The 20,828-nt window shown below is 38.1% G+C and overlaps 1 protein-coding gene across 1 annotated transcript in view; it reads left to right on the top strand.

Annotated features, from left to right (window-relative positions):
* Window positions 1-20,828, top strand: part of LOC147652938 (uncharacterized) — a 49,768-nt gene that overhangs the window by 1,745 nt on the left and 27,195 nt on the right. The window contains exon 2 of the mRNA XM_086887847.1: window positions 3,838-3,895. Coding sequence (XP_086743973.1) covers window positions 3,838-3,895 — 58 coding nt within the window. The remainder of the gene's footprint in view (window positions 1-3,837; window positions 3,896-20,828) is intronic.

Genomic DNA, 20,828 nt, shown 5'->3' with positions numbered 1-20,828 from the left:
AGTACTTTACTGTCTGGGTTCATAAAGATATCTCTAGTAAGGAGAGAATATAAGCATGTGTATCAAGTAGAGTGCATGTTTTGGAAAGCTTTCCTGAACTGATTTGAGTCCAAGCAACATACTGTCTTTTTGCTTTATATTTTGTATCTCTGATTAAATTCTAATTCACATAGTTACAGAAAATTGCATTTCTCCCCTCTTGTTTTCTCGATCTTGTGGCTTGTTCCTTGTGCTCACAACTGTGGCATATTCCAAGTGAAACCCTGGTGTTTTATTGGATCCAAAAAAGAATGCTGAGGTTGCCCCGAGCCAGCTGAGGTGAAAATGGAAACTTTACATAATCAGGGGCATTTGGATCCATCTCTGATGCTTGGACAGCACTGAAGGTGCTCTTTGACTGATGAAGCTACTGTGTAAGGTAGCAATGAATCTGTTAATAAAATCACAAAATGTAACATGGGCACAAACTCTTTTAGTCCTCTGAATAACAAGTCCTTCGAAGTTTATAACCTGGCAGCAACTCATCTGGCATGTAATATCCTTGGCAGGAGCCTGGATATGCCCATTAGAGATAAAGAAACCTCTACCAATGTCACTCTGCTGGCATGGAATGAGGTGATCATAAAAATTTGCAACTTTGTTGAATCTTAGACATGGTTTTCTTTATTGGTTTATTATTTTTTCTTTGTTCAGAATACATCAAAATCTACTGACAGCATTTAGAAATAAACAGTAATGTATGCATTTCACAATCACGTAGAAGTCCAAGACTCATCCCATTTCAGCAAACACAGGTTTAACTTCAGGTGGTTAAGTTGCCTTTCAGGGAACTACTCACACTTAGAGAAAACATTTCTTTGGGCAAATGTTTGGAAAAGGAATGAATTACATAAGGAGAAACTTACTCAAAGCTGCAGAGAATGGTACCAGCAAAAGCAACAGGCACCAACTTTGCCTTGCATATCCTGTTAACCTGCTGTCCTTTCATCCAGCTGTCTCCCCTGACTGATGGGTTTTGGTCTGATACATGACACCCTATGTTAAAAAAAAATGGAGGAGAAGAGAGAAAAGGGTTAATCCTCAGACATCTTTTACAGAGACTCTCAGTGCAAGAAAATAAACAGGGACTCTCAGCTTGAAGTTGTAATTTGATGAAACTGCACCCATGCTGTTTAGGATTGTCTGTCCTTCCTGCAGTGTTCTATCGCAGTCAGTGACAATGAGCACGTGGGACCTCTTCTGAAAATTCCCTTGAACTGTGGCACATTTTTCTCACTTGATCTTTAATTTAGATTTTTCAGTCAAGGTCTCTGTGTGTATTCACACACAGGGGATGGGCACCAGGTGGAGAGTGAAATGGGACACAGAGGCAGTGGCTTCTGGCTGTCCAGCAGAAGTCTCCCTGGCTCCTGACTGGGCTCCCACCAGCAGCACTTGTTTTGCTGAGATTCTCAACATGCAATGCAGAATGAAGACATTTCCATCAGTGGATAAAATTGACCCATGTTGAGACCTCTTGTCTTCAAGTGACTGCAAAGCAGCAGCAGAACAAGGCCTTTCCACTTCCAGTGCCTGAACTCTTCGATTGCCTTTCTGTACTCCTCCACTTAGTCCATTCAATATAGTTTGGGAAATATTGCTTCCGAGCGTAACTGTTCTTACTTGTTTGATTTCTGTAAAGCTATCCAGTAAGGCCAGGCTAAAAACCCCAAAAGTTAAAAAAGCAGTGAACCTCTATTATTTAATACTGTAAAGTGTTTTCAGATACAGTTTATATCACTGGCCTTGGACATATGAGGAAATTATAAAAAAAATCCACTCCATGCATCATCATTTAACTTGTGCTAGGATACAGAGTAGGAACTTTAAGAGAGACTAAAAAATTAGCTATCAAAACTGTTTTCAAGAAGGTTATTTTCACGTTTTTATATACTTATGGAGGAAAGGATTTCAGAAAGTCATAAATATCCTCTTCTGAATACTTTCACTTCAAACAGCATAGAATCACAAAATTGTTTGGGTTGAAAAGGACCACAAAGATCATCTGGTTCCAACCCCTGGATATAATCTAGGGTTCTTGGGAAATTGTACATATTTCTGCAATTTCACTATCTATGATAATTCCGTTTTCCCAAGAGCTCCTAGATGGAAGACTTTTTTGAAGAAGAAATCATGAGGCATCATAGGGGAAGATGGAACTTAGTGACAAAATGTGAAGTCATAAAAATAACTTCACTCAAGTATTGTGAAGAAAATGACAGTATTTCCTTATGAAAATGTCTGAGTTATCTGAGAACATATTTGGGAGTTTCAGGTAATTTCTGAGAGGGCATATGAATGTTTGTTAATCAAGGCATTTAGTTTTTGAACTGGAAAAAATAATGAAGGTGGATTCACACAGTTTACTTCTGTAAGTGGAAAGATGATCAAATCATCAACTCCTGCTGACACAGCTGAACCAATGTTAACACAGCTGGGAATTTTTTCCTGAAATTCCCTCCTGTGAAAAGGCTGCAGACATGCTAACACTAATATCTCAGAATTTAACTCTCAGGCTTTTGGGAAATGCTATTTAAATGTAAAATTAGATCTGTACGGTGGCTCAAAACTTAGATACGCGTTTTTCAATCTAAACTAATATCCAATTTAAAACCGATTTAGATCAGGTAAATTTAAATATAATGAGTAAAAATGCATTGCATTATGGGTAATATAACTTTAAAATTCACAGAAATGAAAAAAAGGAAACCTGTATCAAGAAATTAAATGTTCTCCTAAGCACCTTTCCTGTCCACAAATTAACTCAGTTATTCCTAATTTTATTAATTTAAGATTTTTATACTAAATGCTTTCAAGGTTATAACTAGCTTTCTTTATTAAGTCTTCCTTAGCTACCAAAATCTTGATATACCATTCAACCTACTTTGTAGTGACTTCATGTGTGGCTTTGCTGAAATTTGAGCAACACTGGTAAATGCTTGTTTCTTTTTAATAATTTATTTATCAATTGTATCTGTCTTCTACCTATTGAAAAATTTCCACTAGGAGTTGGACAAATATGGCTTTAAAAGTTTTTAGATAAATGCTCTACAAAAATCATTCAACATAGAAAATTTTTAGAAGAACAAATGAATGTTTATTTCTTGCTACAAAAATACTGTGATGTGAAAAAGAAAAGTGACTTGTCTTAAATTTAAGATTAACTTTATCCCCTTAGCTTGAGCCTTTAATCTGTAGAAAAGCCTGGGGATTTATGAGTGTTAACAGACCTGAATTTTTTATTTCTCCTTCTTTCCTTTTACTTGTTCATTTTCCATCTGTGTGTCCCCCAAGAACCTGAGAGCATTGATTGAAAGGAAAGATAGGTGATTTATTTGCTATGTCTCTATTCTGCCACACAGACAGCAATACAGTTAAAAGCAAGGTGATGGCTGATGGTTTAAATAAACATAAAATTTTGAAATTCAGTGGCACCGAATGTGAAGGAGATAACACTTGTTACAAATACAAATTTTTACATGAGTACAATGACTCAATGTTCCTTGTGGGTCCTTTCCAACTCAGAAGATTCTGTAATTCTGTAAATAATATAGAACTGTGTTAATTATATCCTCAGAGGTGAGGCACATCGTTTGATGTTCAAAATTCACAAGGAATTTTCTCTCTGCCAATAAAGTTGCTAAATATAATTGCACTAAATGTGAACATTTTCCACTATATGTTGAAATATGTGCTTACAATATCTGTAATGTACTGAATATCCCTTATTGAAAAATAAACTTTTGGTCTTTGGTTCCCATATTTCTCTGTATATGAATTTTGATTTTAATTTTCTAGTGGAAAAGGGAACTGAAGAAGGTGTTCCTGGGACTCATACCCTCGCTGTTACAAAAAGGTCTGTTATGTAAAGAATTCTCCTCCAATACCCACTTTTTAAAGACTTTTGAGATAATTTCAAAGTGATTTTTTTCCAAGAGACGACATGAGGTTCTGCATCCTAATTTAATTGAGGAGTTTGAGCTTCAAAGAAAAGCTGAAGTTTCAGATACTTTTGTGCTTAGTGTTTCCTGTTAAAACAGCTTCCAATCCAGGAACTTTTTCTCTTTTCAATTGCTGCTCTTAAGCAACACAGTCACATAAAGCATTTATGTCCTAAAATGAGAATTCCAAACTGAATGTTTTGCCTAAGATTTTTGTTTTGTAACATCTGACCTGTAGCACTCACACTCCTCAACAAACCTGGTCCAAAAGAGGCTCTATGGCTTTTTGTTCTTGCAATTTCTCTGGAGTAAATAAGGAGTATCTCACTAAGTTCAATGGAGTTACGGTGGCATGATATTGTTTTTGCTAGTGTTGGATCAGGTCTTTCATAACAAGTGCAATCTGTACCCAATTGGTCTGGGAAAAGAAATTTAATAACTAATGAATATTGGATATTCATATGATATGATGTAGGAATGTAAATACACTAGAGTCACTCAAAAACAAATGGGAAAACATAAGTCAAGGGAGGAAAAAATGATAATAATTTTTAAAAATCAATGTAAAGACAGTAATGAAGAAGTGTATTTAAAATTCAAAAACATTATTTTTTTCTGAATATCCAAAAAACCACTTTCTTCTTATGTCTTGTACTATTTGGTTATTTGGATCATCCTGAGCAATTTTAGGCTTCCTCCACTAAAAGCTCATTTAGAGAAGCAATGGCAAACTTCAGTTTGCAACCCAATAGATGTATGGGAAATGTGTGTGGGAAATCCCAAGCTCAAAGGCTGCATCAGTAAGGGAGGAAAAAAAGTCTTTTCTTAGTTGCTGACTTTCCTATGCTTGATCTCATATCTGTAGAAAATCAGAAAGTTTAACTATGACTTTAGGTTAAGGAAGTATGCAGAAAAACAAAGGAAACAAATATTTGAAAAATCAAGTACCCTATGTGACATGAACATAGAATGAGGGATTAATTGTTTTCAAACTGAACACATGAAATATATTCCTTTTCTAAAATAAATGCTTGCAATTGTCACCACAAAGCTAAAAAGAGTAGGGAAAAGGAAGAGGAACAGGGGTGGGAAGGGGGAAGAAACAAGGAAAAGGGGGGGCAGAACATCTTTGCCTAGTTAAAGCCAAATAAAAGCTGAAATGAGCTTTTTGTTACAGCCTCAGTCACGCTACTTCTGCAATTCTGCTTGGAAATGGAAGAGATAATTGCATTTTCAACTTTGAACCCTTGCCATTCATTTCTGTGCCGTGACCTCAATAGTCTATTTGATTGCCAGCCTGTTGAGGTACCAAGAGCAAAACAGTGGGAAATGACACAGCAGAAATCAAATTGCATGAGTCATTTTTTTTTAATTTCCTTTATGTTCCTTATATAATTCTGATGGCAGCAGAGCTAAAGTTAATGAACAGTAGTAAAAGCATCTGCTGAAGCTGTGTCAGTAGATTCACCTCTGTGTTCACAACTGCAGCGCTGTAAAATTTATCCAAGGTCTCTTTGAAACAGGTTCTCAAATGAGGTGAAAAGTACCAGAATTATACAGCTCATGAAGGAACCATATAGTGTTGTGGTACCATAAATAAATGCTGACATTTCCTGACTTGTAACTACAGTAGCAGTGGGTAAAAAAATTTGAAATTCAGGGGGTTAGACTACTATAAAATTTTTACAAGGTTAAGCAAAGTGAGCAACTAGAACAGTGTGAAATGTCCACTGTGCCTTTTAACCAGATTACTGAGGGCAAATATCACCTTCTTCCCCTCAGGGGTGCCCAGACTTTCAAAAGTAGAAGAGAAAAGCCCCATCAGATTAGTTTCTAGGCTTTGCAGCAGGAGGCATTGCTTGTATGTAATTGCTCAGTTTCATTATTCATGGGCTAAGAACAAAGTGCTCAGTCGAAAGAAATTGGCAAGGTCTGGGGCACGACAAGGAAGACATTTAAGATTTCATTCTATAAAATACTTTATAATAACTTATGAAAAATTCATTTCCTGAAAGAGGAAATACCAAGCATCTACTTAATTTGTGTGTGTTGGTATTGTCATATGCAATCCATGTAAGGATGACCATGGGGGACCAATTGCTTTCTCATGGGAATCACATGAGACAGGATAGAGGGTTTTTTGGTTTTACTTTAATTTCAGTGGCTGAAAATTAAGTATTAAAAAATTAAGTAACAAAAATGTTCTAATAGCTCAAATTCCCACAAATGGTTCACTGGAATTATTATCTTTCTCCCTCATACCAATGTGAACAGTGACACTGGAAGGATAGCAGGATGCTGGGACAGGGATTGGGAGCTTCTTGATGATTCTGAAATTAGTTCATCAAGTTCCTTAGAATTAAATCCTTAAATAAAAAACTTACATCCTGTGACTCTTGCTTGCCTTCAGCTGGCTTGTGGAGTTGGTGGTCTGAATAGTTTGGCTTGGGAAAGCTGCTTACCCACATTTGCCTTAATTCTTCAGTCTGCCAAATAATTAAAAATAAGGAACTAAGAGCAAACTCAGTAAAGGCTGGGCAGCATAAAATTAGGTGTAAGTTTAACACAAGGGTCTGCATTATAGAACTGTGACCTTGAGTCTTGCCTTCAGTGTCAACAAATTCCTGAAGGAGATTGAAAATCATGGACACCCACTTGCCTTCTGCTGGGCATCCATAACTCTCTTGAGCTGATGCCCAGATGCACCTCAGGTTTAAGGCAGGGCATATTGATCATATTCAAATTCATCATGGTTCAGAAATCAGATTTATCAAGTTCTCTACTGAGGCCTGGATACAGGCATTTCAAATTGGATTACTGAAAATACTTGGCCAAATATTTTGACCAAATTTTGAATATTTATCTTCCTGCTTGTGCAAAAAATTGCATAGACATTTCCTTCTTAGACAATGTTTTAACCTGATACTTGGGGAGGCAGAGGACACGGAGACAAAATTTAGGCTATGTACCCTCTGCCTGCTCTCAGTAGGTTCAAGAGCTACATTTTGGCTAGGACAGGAGTGGTGCCAGGCCCTCCACCCTCCCTTGAGAAACAACCATCATGTTTCTAACCTGCTGACCATATTGCATATTGTTTGCATTAGAAACCTAGAAGGTTGAGCCAGGACTGCATTACACAGGGTCCCCAGCCAGGGGATTAGTTTAGGATGTTAGGGTAACACAGGAATAAGTTCAGGTGAAAGAGGGATTGATTCTTTGTTGCAAGGTGGGAGAGGAGGTTACTCTGTATTACCTTGATATCAGTGCATCAGAACTGGGCTGCCCTAAGGAAAATGAAAAGAGGAATATTGTCACTATTCAACTGAATTCAAAAAGAAGACCAAAAAAAAAAAAAAAAAGAAAAAAAAGAAGCCATTTCAATTCAGCATATTTTAGAAAAGGTCATGGACTCTTTGCTTTTATTAATTCTGTATAGGTATAGGTACATGAAATGGGTTTTATTTAGGAGATTACCCTATTCATGGAGTTTTCCAGGCAATTCCCTGTCCAGCCTTTGAAATTTCCCTTGGAGAAAGTGCAGATTATTTTGAAGACTCTATGATGTACCTTATTTCTCTTAAAAGCTGTGTAAAAAGCAGAGGAACTTGCCTCAGTGCTCTGGATTTCAGCCTCAGGAAGGCAAAAACATCTTTTTCTCTGCCAAAGCACATGGGTGTCAATGTGGATCCTGTCTGGTTTTATTTTAAAGATCAAGGCTTTTAGTTAAAAAGTATCTAAGAAAGTAACTAAAAGCTGTGCCCCATATAGATTACATATTGCATGTTCTTTATAGCCTTAGAGTGACAGCAGAGGAAAAGAAACTGTTTTATCTTCATCATGGTCATGACTCCTGGTATCTATGGAGTGAATGCAGCCCTTGCAAGTGCCGAGATATTAGTGTCAATAATGGGTGTACAATGCAGATATCTGCTGGATAGCAGAATGATGGGATGCTGTTGGGGCTCACAAGACGACTCTTTGGGGTGGAACACACTGCCTTTTAATTCCCATGGGTTGGAAGCTCCTGGGAATGCAGCTGACCTTGTGCACAGGTCACAGCTGATCAAATGTGCACTGTGGCTTGTGTTTGCTGTAGGTGGAAGGTTGTTATGGGAGAGGAGGCAGCAGACAAGCAAAGAGTTATGGCTCTATTGCTGCAGAGGTCAGGGATCTCCAGCTCTCTCCTCTACATGCTGCTAATCCTTGCAAACATAGTGTCTCATGTAGTAGCCTGGAAATTGTAATGGTGACGACATTTTGTCATCTAAATTTCAAAAAGAGTTTAATTTGGTTTGAATCTTCCTTCAAAACTCAGATTCTTACTGTGAAGGAGCCAGTGCTTCCTTAGTAAACTGGAACCAACTAGCATTTATTGAACCATGGCAATTATAAATAAGGGATCACTACTTGCAGCTTTATATCCCTTTCATCCTGAATTTTCTGGATGCAGGGCAAGCACTCACTAACTCACAGCCTCATGATAGCACAGAGTTACAGCTGTTTAACAGATCAGTTGATATCAAGAGGTTAAGCAACTGGGTTATTTCCACAGAGGGAATGACTGCATAGCCAGCAATGAAAAGATGGCAGAAATTCTGTCATTGTGTACGTCTAAACCACTGTGCATCATTCAGAGGACACTGATAAATATTTGCCCTCCTGAATGCCGAGACACACTGCCCTTTTCTTAAAGTAATGCCGCCTTCCCCACTCAATAGTTGTATTGTCTCTTGTGATTCTAAGGCCCATGAAAGGATATGACTGTGAAGGACATCAGGAGGACATTTGATCCATTCCTCCAGATTAGTCATTCCTGAGAGATATCTGTTAGGACAGGCTGTTTTTCAGCAGTATGATGTCCTTAAAGACCTCTAATATAAGAGATTGCTGAGCCTCCACCTGTAAAACCTTTTCCATGATTTTCTGCTCCTAAATTTTTCAGTACTTTTCATAAAGTCTGAAAGTTTTTTGTAATTTAAAGCTGTTTCTTCTTATTCTATGCTTTGTGTCAATAAGCACCAGACATTCCTCCTCATCCTTTCATAACAACTTTTCACACACTTGAAAACTGTTTTCCTTCTCCTGTGCCTACTCTTTACATCTTTTTGATCTCAGGGTCACATTTCCTTGACTTCTGACTGTTATTGAGTCTCTGCAATGCTTCTCTAGCTGCCCCAAATTTCTAGAAAGTTATTGCCTGTAACCAAACCTGAGGCATGCCTGAGGGAGACCTGATCACCATGTGCAGTTCACAATAAAACATCTGTTTGGCTGCAGGACTTCTGCCTCATTAGTTGTTCCTTATCTCTGATTGCTGCTCTGAAGCCAGCAATTTCTATCTGAGAGTCTGCCTGAGACTTCACAGAATCGTAGTTATAGAGTGGGTAGGTTTGGGAGGGATCTTACAGATCATCTAGTTCCAATCTTCCCCCCATAGGCAGGAAGGTTTTCCCTTGGGCCAGCTTGCTCAGGGCCCTATCAAACCTGGCCTCGAACACTTCCAGGCATGGAGCATCCACAGATTCTTCAGGTAGCTTGTTTCAGGGCCTCACCACCTTCTGAGCAAAGAACCTCTTCCCAAAATCTAATCCAAATCTCTTTCAATTTAAAGTAATTCTCTCTTGTCCTATCACTACCTGACTCCAAAAGTTCCTCTCTGGTTTTTTTGTAAGCTCTCTTCACTACTGGAAGGCTGCTGTTAGGTTTCCCCAGGACCTTCTGTTCTCCAGGCTGGACAGCCCCAAATGTCTCATCCTGTCTTCAGAGGAGAGGTGTTCCATCCCTCTGATCAGCTCCCTGGCCCTCCTCTGGACCACATCCACATGCTCTAGGCCATGTCCTTCTTAGGCTGGGTTCCCCAGAGCTGGATGCTCCTGATGCATTTGTTGCATTTTTTACCTTTGTTTGTATTGAATTTTGTCTTGTTTTTTTCAGCCCGTTCTTCCAACATGTCAAGAAGATTTTTGAATTTGACTTATGCCCCCAATTTATTCACAGTCTTTCCCAGTTTCATATCAACTGCAAATTTAATAAGTGTATATTCCATTCCATAACTTAGGTCATATTGCATACACTTTTATAAGCTTTAGGGAGACTAAAAGAAATCAGCAGACAATTTGGCAGCTGACTGTGCTCCTGTGTACCACTGAACTATACAAAAAGTTTATTTTGTTTTTTCTAAATATATCTGAGACTTCCATGGTTTTGGTGCTTTTTCAAAACTTTCAATATTTTTAACCCTTTTATACTTTTCTGAATAAAATTTTTAATATTAGCCTTTTTTATTAGTAGATTTTTAAAATCTGTTATAGGGTAGAGATTCCAGATGTAAGGCATTAACCACTCACATTGTGCTAGCATTTTTAATGTTGTACTGAGCTATGTAAATCACAAATACAATACAAATGCCACCAATATGACAGAGATTATCCAAAACTGCTGACACCAGCAGTCTCCAGGGGAAAATTTCTATGTGATCAGTTTTAATCAGGCCTTTCTCTGAAGCTTTTATGTAGGCTTTCACTCATGCAGGTTAGGGCATCTGCCAAAAGAGTATTTTCATTGCTGTTTATGTAGTTCTGCAAGTGACCATTATAACTCACAGGAAGGAACGTAAATCCTGATATGTTTGATTTGCTGGGCCATGGTGACACCTTTTCCATCAGAAACAAAGCTTTCTTGTAATTCATCTTACTCAGCAGGGTTCGTAAAGCTGGATAATCCCATGACTTTCAGCTGCTAAACCTGTTGCAGATATTTAATATAAAATGACAAGAGCCACCGTTCTTTAAACTATTTCTTTTACACCTTAAAAGTTCTGAGGCCACTGACCCATCATGAACCAAACATTGCAAAAGTGAGTAACAGTATCTTTGTTGCAGAGCTTTGTGGTTTACGTGCATGAGCAATCTGAATTTTCCTGGGAAGAAGATGATTTAAACTGAGATTACATAATAATGTTTGTCTTGTTTCTTGTAAAAGACACTATGAAAACCATTCAGATCTTTAAAAATCTCTTTAATGTGGGAATCAACAGGTGTCAGGAAAGTATGTTTCTCTTAACTCTTTTAGTCTTTGAAGTTTCACTTATTAATATTTATCTGTATTGGTGATTTTTTTCAGAGATACCCAATGTGAAGCCTTGTTCGTGTCCTTGGTTACCAAAAAAAAAGGAACTTAAATGGATTTTTATAACTGTTGAATTCTACATGGGGTCTTGTACTACTTTCACTTGTACAAGTTATCAGAGTTTTCTGTAATACCCAACAGCTGCTGGCAGGATGCACCTTCTTTTTTCACACTCTTCATGGGAGTTTTTTGTCTGTAAATTGTGTTTCCAAATGTGTCTGTGAGAAGATCTAAAGTCCCGGCATTGGCCCTTTGGACACTACCCTGAACTCTTAGCAGGCTGCAGGCTGAGATGGTAAATCCTGCTAAATGTTTAACCAAAAGGCCCATGGTCCTTTTTCTTCAAAATAAAAATTGTCACGTCAGATATTCTCCATCTTTAACAAGATATATCCCAGATATATCTTGTTTATATATATCCCAGATATATTTGTTTATATAATAATTAAATTATATTATATATATAATTAAATATATATTATATATATTAAATTATAAATTAAATAATAAGTAAATAATTAAATAATCTTTTATTTCTGCTTTCAACAACATTTCTGGCAATGTCATTTAGCTCTGTGTTAGAGAATTTTTCTAATGCACTAGCAGATATCTTTAAACTCTGCCTGAAGTAATGCCAACTAAAGTTTCTGAGATAACTTAATCCTAAGGAATCCTGAATATGTTGCTAAGAAGGGGCATTGACATTTACCATTGCATTTCTCTTGCTACAACCTTAAGCAAGCTAGCAAACAGTGCCAGCTGAAAGATCCAGTGCAAGCATATACAGAATTTGAGAGGATGGAGCCATAAATAACACTTTAAATATGAATGAAAAGAAACTCCAGGCAAAAGAGGACTTAATTATTTTCCACTTTTTCCTCTTAGTAGGATTCTCCAGATCATAGTTGGAATTCGCGTTTCTTTTGTTCTTCCTCAGGGAGAGGAAGCCCAAAGTCTCCTTTTCTGTGATATCTGTTTTCCAAGGTCCATTCAGACTGGACACTCTGTGTAAATTGAATATGAGGTCCACAGAGACTGCCCTGGTACTGAAGGGCCTGTTGTAACCCCTACAGGGAACACATTGTTAAATGTGCTCAGAATCAAATGGAAACAGCTGCTGCTGTGCTGCCAAACCACTTTGTATTCTTGATTCTTCTTCTCTGTTCCTCAAGGGCTGGTCAGCAAAATGGTGAGTGTGGGAGAAGTGTTTGTGAGATTTGTTGTTGTCAAGAGAGAAAGAATTCAAAGGCAGCCCAAAACAAAACTGAAAAATGTATCTTCTATTCCTGCACATAGGAATCATTTTGGAAAGAAACAAGAAGAGTAAAGTTTGATAGCTATTCTTAGAAAGAAATACAAAGCCTTTGAAACTGGCTAAAGTGAAAATAACATGCACTTCCAAATATGTTCTTTGCCTTCTGATTTGTCATGATATGCCAGCTTAGACATATGTTTTTGCCTTTTTGAAAAATAGTCTAACTTAATTTTAGTCACATAGATTTTCTGCTATGTTACATGAACTTTGATAATTAAAGGAAGAATTCTATGAAGACAGGATAGCAGGCCTTCTGGACAGGAAGAAAATTGGTAGATGCCATCTACCTTGACTTCTGCACACCTCTAGACTCTCATATGCAAGTCTTGGAAATATGGACTGGATTAAAGAAAATGGTTAGCTGAGTGCATTACTCATTTGAGAGATGTGTATTAAAGGAGTAGGTGTCACTAATTCCTGATCAAATTAGAGGGATGGTTAGAGTTGAGTTTACAGGAATTATCCTGAACAGTATGCAGAGCTTTTCCAAGACAGGATGGAGAACACATTTATTTAGTTCACAGAGAGCACCAGCTGGGCAATACATGTATGACAAAACAGGATTAGAACTACAGCAGTGTTGATAAATTGGACAAATAGCCTGGAAAAAATAGAATGTAATTCAATAAGCTAAAAAAGTGCAATGCTCTGCCTTTTTGCACAAATAGTAAACCACACAAGCTGAAGGGTAATGCAGCAAATCTGCAGAAAGGTTTTAAATGAATCACCAATAGAAACACCATTGGCTGCAAAAGAGAGAAAGACTTGTGTGTTTACTCATTGTCACCTGTGTTACAACAATAAGATTCCTGAGTGAGGTTACATCTTCAGTATGTGTTCTGTAGGCAGTTTCCTTGAACAAGAAAGATGTAGATTAGCTAGAGAGAGACAAAAGGACAGCAGTGAGAATGATGAAGATTAAGAGGGGACATTTGGGGAAAAATTAAAGTGTGGGATATTTTTTGATCCAAAGACTGGAAGTTTAAATAACAGAAAACTTAGATGAGGAGGGGAATGAACTCTTCCCTTTGTCTGCCCACTGAAGAAAAACAAATTATCTTAAACTGTGGCAAGGCAAATACAAGTTGAACATAAGTAAAATTTTTCCAGGAAGAAGAAAAATTAAATTCTTGAATCAGAGTGTCTGGGAGAGCACTAGAAATCCCACCTGAGAAATCTCTAAAAGATGTTTGGACAAATGTCTATCAGAAATAGCATAAGCATAACTTATCCAGTCTCAGAGTGGAAAAATGACTGGATGATTCCTTCAGTTATTGTCTGGTTTTATTTCATATAATTCCAAATTTGTCTTCATTTCTGACAATGTATGCATTCTTTTGGCTGAGACAGTCCTATACTTGACTTTTAGTTTTTCTGTGCTTAAGACACAAAGATTAATCATTATTTCTGACAAACTGTCAAGAAAACAAAAGAACTATCTTACCCACCATATGCCTGACTTATCACAGCATCATGTTATCCACTTTTTTTCATGATAAATTATAAAGCCATATGAAAAATTACATGTACTTTTGATAAATTTTCCCCTTTTGGCCTCTGCCATCAGTTTTGTGTTCCCCCAGGGACATTTCTCTCATGCCAACAAGTTCAAACAGTTACCAAAACGTATCTGCATCTGGCAAAGACCCTGCAGAGAAAAGAACTCCCATATGGAAACATATCCTCTCTCCCTTCTCTCCTGAGGACAACAGGTAGTATCTCGAGTGGAGGGATACACAACACTCATTCATTCCCACTCTGCCATTAAAATGTTCACTCTGACAGCTGGTGATCATGCTGTTATCCCTCTGCTCGTGCCAGGGGTCTTTCCTGCCTTTGCAAAAACATCCAGAGGAACTCCTTCTAGTTGGGAAGTCCTAAACTACTACATTTGAAAAACATCTTCAATAAATTAGGATGAAGACTAAAAATATAGAAATCTAGGCAATCAAAAGAAAGTCTCCTATTGATTTCAGAAGGGTTGAATCAGATCCCTTACAGAAAACATCCAGATGTTAATGAGTGGTTATGAAGTTTTTCCTCCCTTGTAATCTGTTAATTTGGTCTCATATTAACAAAAGTATCTACAGAAATATATACAAAGAAACAATGCAAGGGCAATTTAAGAATGCTGCTTACGCCTTCTTTTACTTCTCTTTGAAATATCTGCCATATACCAAGTAATGAATAACTCAGGCAACCCAATTTCCCAGTGATAAAACCTTTACAGAGACTCCACTATTGCAAAGTCTCTTCTTCTCTGTGTAATGTTATTTAATGTGAATTTTCTGCTGGGAAAGCACAAGTAGCCTAGATAAAATGGAAGTATTGCAAACTTGCTTGAGAGTCAAACTGAATTTTTGCCTGCTTCTGAATGTAATAGTTATATCAGTGATCAGTGACATTTCTGCTTTACATTTTATACATCATTCATTTATGTATTTCTCAAATCCATTTCTGCAGTCTGACATATCTGTAAAATACCAATATTCTACAGAACACTGCCCAACGCTACTGTGTGCCTAGAATGTCTTTGCTGATACTCACACAGACACAAAATCATACAATGCTGAAAAAGTATGAATAGCTGTGATTCTAATTTAACTATTTCAAAATTTCTCTGCTGCCTAATAAAATTATTTCAGTCAGTAGTTTGCATAGCACACTGTCAAAACAGAGCAGTGAAGTGCAAGGTTTGATTTCATCTAGCAAAGATCTGTTAATTAAGATTCTGCCTGAAGAGATGTCTGTAAGAAATCCACTTTGACAAAACTGGAGTGTGTCTGGGATTTCTCACCTTGTTTGTTCCTGCACATTGCCTTGCTTCTACTGATTAATGTGTGGTTCCTCAAAGCCTAAAAGATATATGCTGACAGGCAAACTTTTTTTCCTATAGACCCGAATATTCTTTGAGCTAAACTTTGCTGCACTAAAAAGTTAAGCAGTGAACTTCTGCATGCAGTATTTTTGCAGACAGATGAGAGCTATTATATTATTCTAATATTTTTTGTAGGTGTACCTGAGTCGCAAACTAGATGTGGGCAATCATGAGCTGAAAAGAAGTAATAAACAGCTCTTCCTTCAGCAAGCACCAGAATAAAAATTGTTTTCAAAACTGCAGAGCTGTGGGTGGGCTTAGTTCACATTCAGGTGGAGCAAACAGGCTAAGTTCAATGAAAATCTTGCCTTTTATTTCTGACTAAGGGATGCAAAAACATGTTACCACAAAAAGCCAAAGCACACAGGCAATTTGTGAATTGATATCCATCTGGCAAATCCAATTCAAGACTCATGTATTTTATATATTCTGAAGAGGATCCACCTTCAGCCAGTACTGGTGGGTGACGTAGCTGAACTCCTTCCTTTGAGTAAATTTGCTGACATTGCTGGGGACAATGTGCTCAGCCTTCCTTGCTCGGGAAAGGGAGCATTCTGCAGTCTGCTTCTCAATACAGAGTAAAACAAAACCCCCCAGAGCAGAGGCTGGCTCACAGACATGCACATTATCATCTCTCCAGGCTGATAACCATGGACAGCAGTGTATGAATGAATGTGCCATATATGCAGTGATTATGCAATACGTATCTGCACCGTCCAGTCCGCATTAGCATCAGTGCGAGCATCTTATCAGGCTGGGCTGCTTCACAAATGAATGCTGCCAGGCTGCTGGAATTATCTGCACAGTCAGATACTCATTTTTAGCTTTTTCATCATGGCTGAAGACAGCTCCACTTGATCTCAGCAAAGTTATTTTAAAATCTGAGAGTTTGCCAATGTTTCTTTTTAAAGGATCACATCTAGTGTGACTCATTACTCCTGGATTTCATTTGTCAGAGCAGCCAAGTAGTCTAGCTTTTACATTCCCAATGGCCATTATCTCTGTTTGCTAACAGCTAAATGGCTGATGCATGGATACACATTATTCCTGTGTTTTCTTGCAGAGAGAGATCTTCCGCTGGAACAAAACATTAAAACAAGATACTAGAAGAGTATGCTAATCCACAGATTTTAGAGAAAAAATGGTTATTGATTGGAAATATGTATATAAGGGATATTTTACTGACTACTAGCTCTAGGGAGCTTATTCATTGGATTTCTTTGCTTTTAGATTATATAATGGATCTGTTGAAATATAGTTTTATGCTACTGACACTATACGTTAAATAATAATTTCTAGCAGCAATCAATATGTGAATTCCAGATACAGCAGCTGGTTCCGCAGTATGATCTTTATTCATCAAACTACTGCCACAGCCTGCCTAAAAGTAAGTGTGTGAAGAACCTGTATGTGTTCAGTCACCCATTTAAGCCAGTGAAGTTGGTTCCACAGGCCACTGAGTGAACCTGATTTTAGGCAAATACTTCAGTGAGTCAGAGTCTGAATCACCGTAAAACTGAGCTGAAGAAACCATCAGTTTATTACTTGATTAAGTAATGTAAGTAATGTGGAGCCTGAACCACGTAATTATAAGATCATGGCCAGCTGGGGTAGAAGTCATTAGACAACATTAGAGTTACTTTTTGATAAGTACAAAAAGTAAAATAATTGTTGCTCCATTAAATAGATGTACTACAGTTTGTGCATTTCATGTCTGCTATATGGTGTTGCAGATGCTTTCTGATCAGCAGTGAAACAGGATAATGATGATGATGATGATGATCTACAGTTGATCAGAACAATTTCAAGTGGTAATTAGCTCAGCAGAAAAAATTCCTACCACTGCTTCAGGAGGTCAAAGCAAATGTAATCAAAAATCTTTCAAGCCATTGAAATTTCACATTTATGAAAAGATCCCCTCTAATCTTCTTCATAATAAGACTAGCTTCAACAGTAAAAAAGATATAAACATTAAAATGGTGACCTTTATACTATATATATTTTAAATAAGCAGTGTACCTTGACTAACCAGTGTATTGTAGTACCTTGCTACTAGTTGTAGATCCATTCATGTGGATGATACTGGGCCAATTTTTAGTTGGTAGATATGATATAGGCAAGGTTTCACTCCAAAAAACAAATGGGAACATCTTCTTAGGTATAGAAATCCAGACAGTGCTGAGACAAAGCAATTGCACATGAACGTGTGACTACATCTGCAGCACAGCTGTTGAGTGGGGTTTGCAATGAACCAAGCAAGCAGAAATTCCACTGTAGTATGGCAATGAGTTATGGTAATACTGTTACAGTAAATGTGCATGGTCCAGTCACATAAAAATGTCATTTAATCTTTGAAAATGTTACATTTTAAAATATAATATGAATGCATTAATTGGAAGGAAGGGCAAATAAAAGATCAGCAATTTTAAATGGTTGGTTAAATAGATAACATCTGCTTGTGATGACAATTAAATGTTGTCATCAAATATTTTTTGTCATTTGAAAAGATTTCTTGAACTGGACCTGTGATAATTGTATTTTAAAAAAGAACACTACCGTGTGCTCTGTGAAATTAAACTACTTCTCTAATGTTGCAAATGAGTGTTTTAAAGTTACTTAAAGAGTCATCAGGAAAAGCATTATTTTTTAATAATAAAACCAAACCATGACAAAGTTCATTGGCAAGGTTCATTCTACTACTCACTAGATTGTTAAAGCACACAGAGAAAAAGCCAGCTAATATCTAAAATCAATGTATCTAAAACAAAAACCAACCCAATAGGTACCTACAGGGAAGCTAGGGGTATGGGGGAAAAGGGTAATAGAATAAAATAAAAGGGAGAGGAAAGTGGAGGAAAAAAAAGAAATAAGGAGGACCCTCCTGTTGAGTCACAAGGCTAAACTGAGCCCTGGATTTGACCAACAGTTTAAGCCTAAAGGTTTGCAAGCACTTGAACTTAACAGCACTTAATTTAGCTCAAGCTAAACAATTTAATAAAAGCTTCATGTAGAATTTACTATAGCACAACAGTAACTCACAGGCCTAACTAACAAAACTAAAATACTTAAGAATCCAGGAGAGCAACATTCTATTTGCTAAGACATATTCACACTTGCATGCACACAGACCTAATGAGCAGGAGTAAGGTATACCTGTGAATAATTCCCCTTGAATTCAGTGCTCATTTCAGGTGCCTTTGCATCTTCTAAATGGCCGTAGCCTCGAAGAGTGAGGGACATCAGCCCAGGATCCACCGCTCCTGTTTGGCAGTGATTCTGTGAGCATGCCAAACCTGAGGGTTCCCTGCCTCTGAGAGGAGTCCCACAAAGAGAGAGATTGTTGGTCACCTCCCACTATGCTCCAGGAAAGCTCAGCGGGTCTCAGGACCATTGTTCGTAGGGTCACGAGAAGTTTGGCTTTAGTCATGATAATTTTTCATCCTGGCTGCAGTTCAGGTTGTTAACTTCTTTTGAAAGTTCAGTACCAAAATGTTACTCCACTTGGGTTGTTATTCAGGCAAGGAATATGAGTTTCCAAAGCTGTTCATTAAAAACAGGAGCTTGTTAGCATAAGTTGTGGAAGCAGACAGTGTTTCTGATAAGCTCAAGAGGAGCTTAGCCCAGGTGCTGTTCGTCAAGGCTGAGGCCTAATGAGCATTTCTCAGATCACAGTGCAGCCCGAGGGAGCAGGGGCGGGGGGAAGGCACCACCACATCTGCTCATTGTATAAACCAACATGTGATTAGAGCATTAAAACTTGGAATAATTCAAACAACAGTTACAGCTTCCTTCCAGCTTGAGACATTCTATCATTCTGTGATTCTATGAACAGTTCTAGGTCAAAAGACTTTCTGCACGGTTTGGGAGTCAGCAGAATTTACGCATTTCAAATGCCAAGAAAAGGTCATACGTGTATCGACATGCTGGCATATCCATAACACCGAGTGAGCACTTTTCAGAGGATCCACAAGCATGGCATTTTCTGACCTCTCTTACGCTGGTAAATGTCTGGACTTCAGACATCACCTGTCTGCTTAGGGTGTCTTGCAAACCATTATTTAAACAGACTGTATCCTTGAGAGGGGCCTGTCTGTGGTCCTGAACACACAGGCTTGTCTTGATATGTCTGCAGTCTAGCTGTGTCTGTGTTACATACCTGGGTGCCATTTTACATTGGGCATTCATAAGGAGTAATAGAGAGCTGAAACCCTCTTTAATCCCCCAATAAACCCCTTCATTGTGTGCATCTTCCCACTGAGGTCAGTCCTCCCTACAAATGGGTTGATGAGGTATTTCAGCACGTAATTTAGAGAGAAAGCAGCTCATAAATCAATTTCTAATCCATCAGCCCTGCATTGCAGGATAAAGCCCAAGCTGACAGAGGGGCAGCGTAGCTTTGTGGGCAGCATGGCACTAGCATTATAGGCTGTGAATCCTCTGCCTGGCTATAGTGCATTTTTATTTCCCGCTGAGTGACCTTGAACACATAATTTGTCCTGTTATAACATGAATAAGATGATTCAGACTTCAATTTAAAACACTTCAAAATCTGTGCTTGAAAGGCTCTATATAAGCATTAGCTGTTATTGAAAGCAGAGCTAGGATCTGCACCAGTTCCCCCCTGTTTCTGCATCTTATCTTCATCGTTCTTTTGTCTTCACTCCTTTGCCTCCCACAAACCCCTTCCCATAATCAACCTTCATAGACTGCACTCAAAATAGACCCCTGAAATAACTACTTCAGTTCGAGGCAAGTAAAGAGATAGAAAACAAGTCAGCAAACAAGCTGATGATTTTCCCCAGTAATCCAAAGCAATTGTATAAACTTACATATGATCCTCGTGCTCCCATTTCTCCTGCAGTCCTTCCTCTTTCCATCTTTGTTGTTCTGCTATTTTTCCTACTCGACATCCTACACCTGCTCGAGTCCAAGTGGTCTGAAAGGCAAGGGATGTGTCTTTTTCTCTTTTCTGTGCCTTACATACAAATGTAGGAATGAACATTATATTTGAAACATTTTCTGAACACTGATGATTTACTGTTCTGCATCTTTGTAAACACTTTGTTTTCTCCCCTGCAGTGAATCAACTGCCTCTTTTGGATCTTTTGTTGCTGATTCTTTCTGTGTGTTGCAGTTTTCTCTGCTGCAGAGCTGAGATGGGTTCTTTTGAAAGCATTTGCTTCACACTCATTTATTTCTTGCAGAGTCATACCACCCCAGGGCTTTTGCAAACAGTTTCTCACTGCCTTTTGCAAACAGTAGCTCCCACTACTTGAGGCTACTGGTGATTTCTTCCTGCTCTCTCTCTCTCTCTCTGAGGAGTGTGGGTTTTCCCTTGAGAACTGTTCCTGATTTCTGAAGAAACTACAGGTTGTAACTGCAGCTGCATGAGAAGGAGCAAGGGGTGTGTAGCAACATGCCCAGTCTGACAGGCACAGCCAAACCCCTAAGGAAGATGACCACAGGGTGGCACTTCCCTAGGACACCTCTGCAGGTCAGGACTTTCTGACTAGGTTTTTATGTAGTG

The sequence above is a fragment of the Cyanistes caeruleus genome, chromosome 5, assembly GCF_971803275.1.
Source record: "Cyanistes caeruleus chromosome 5, bCyaCae1.hap1.1, whole genome shotgun sequence".
Taxonomy (NCBI): Eukaryota; Metazoa; Chordata; class Aves; order Passeriformes; family Paridae; genus Cyanistes; species Cyanistes caeruleus.
The sequence above is the reverse complement of the archived record's forward strand: the minus strand, read 5'-3'. Positions and strand labels throughout refer to the sequence as shown.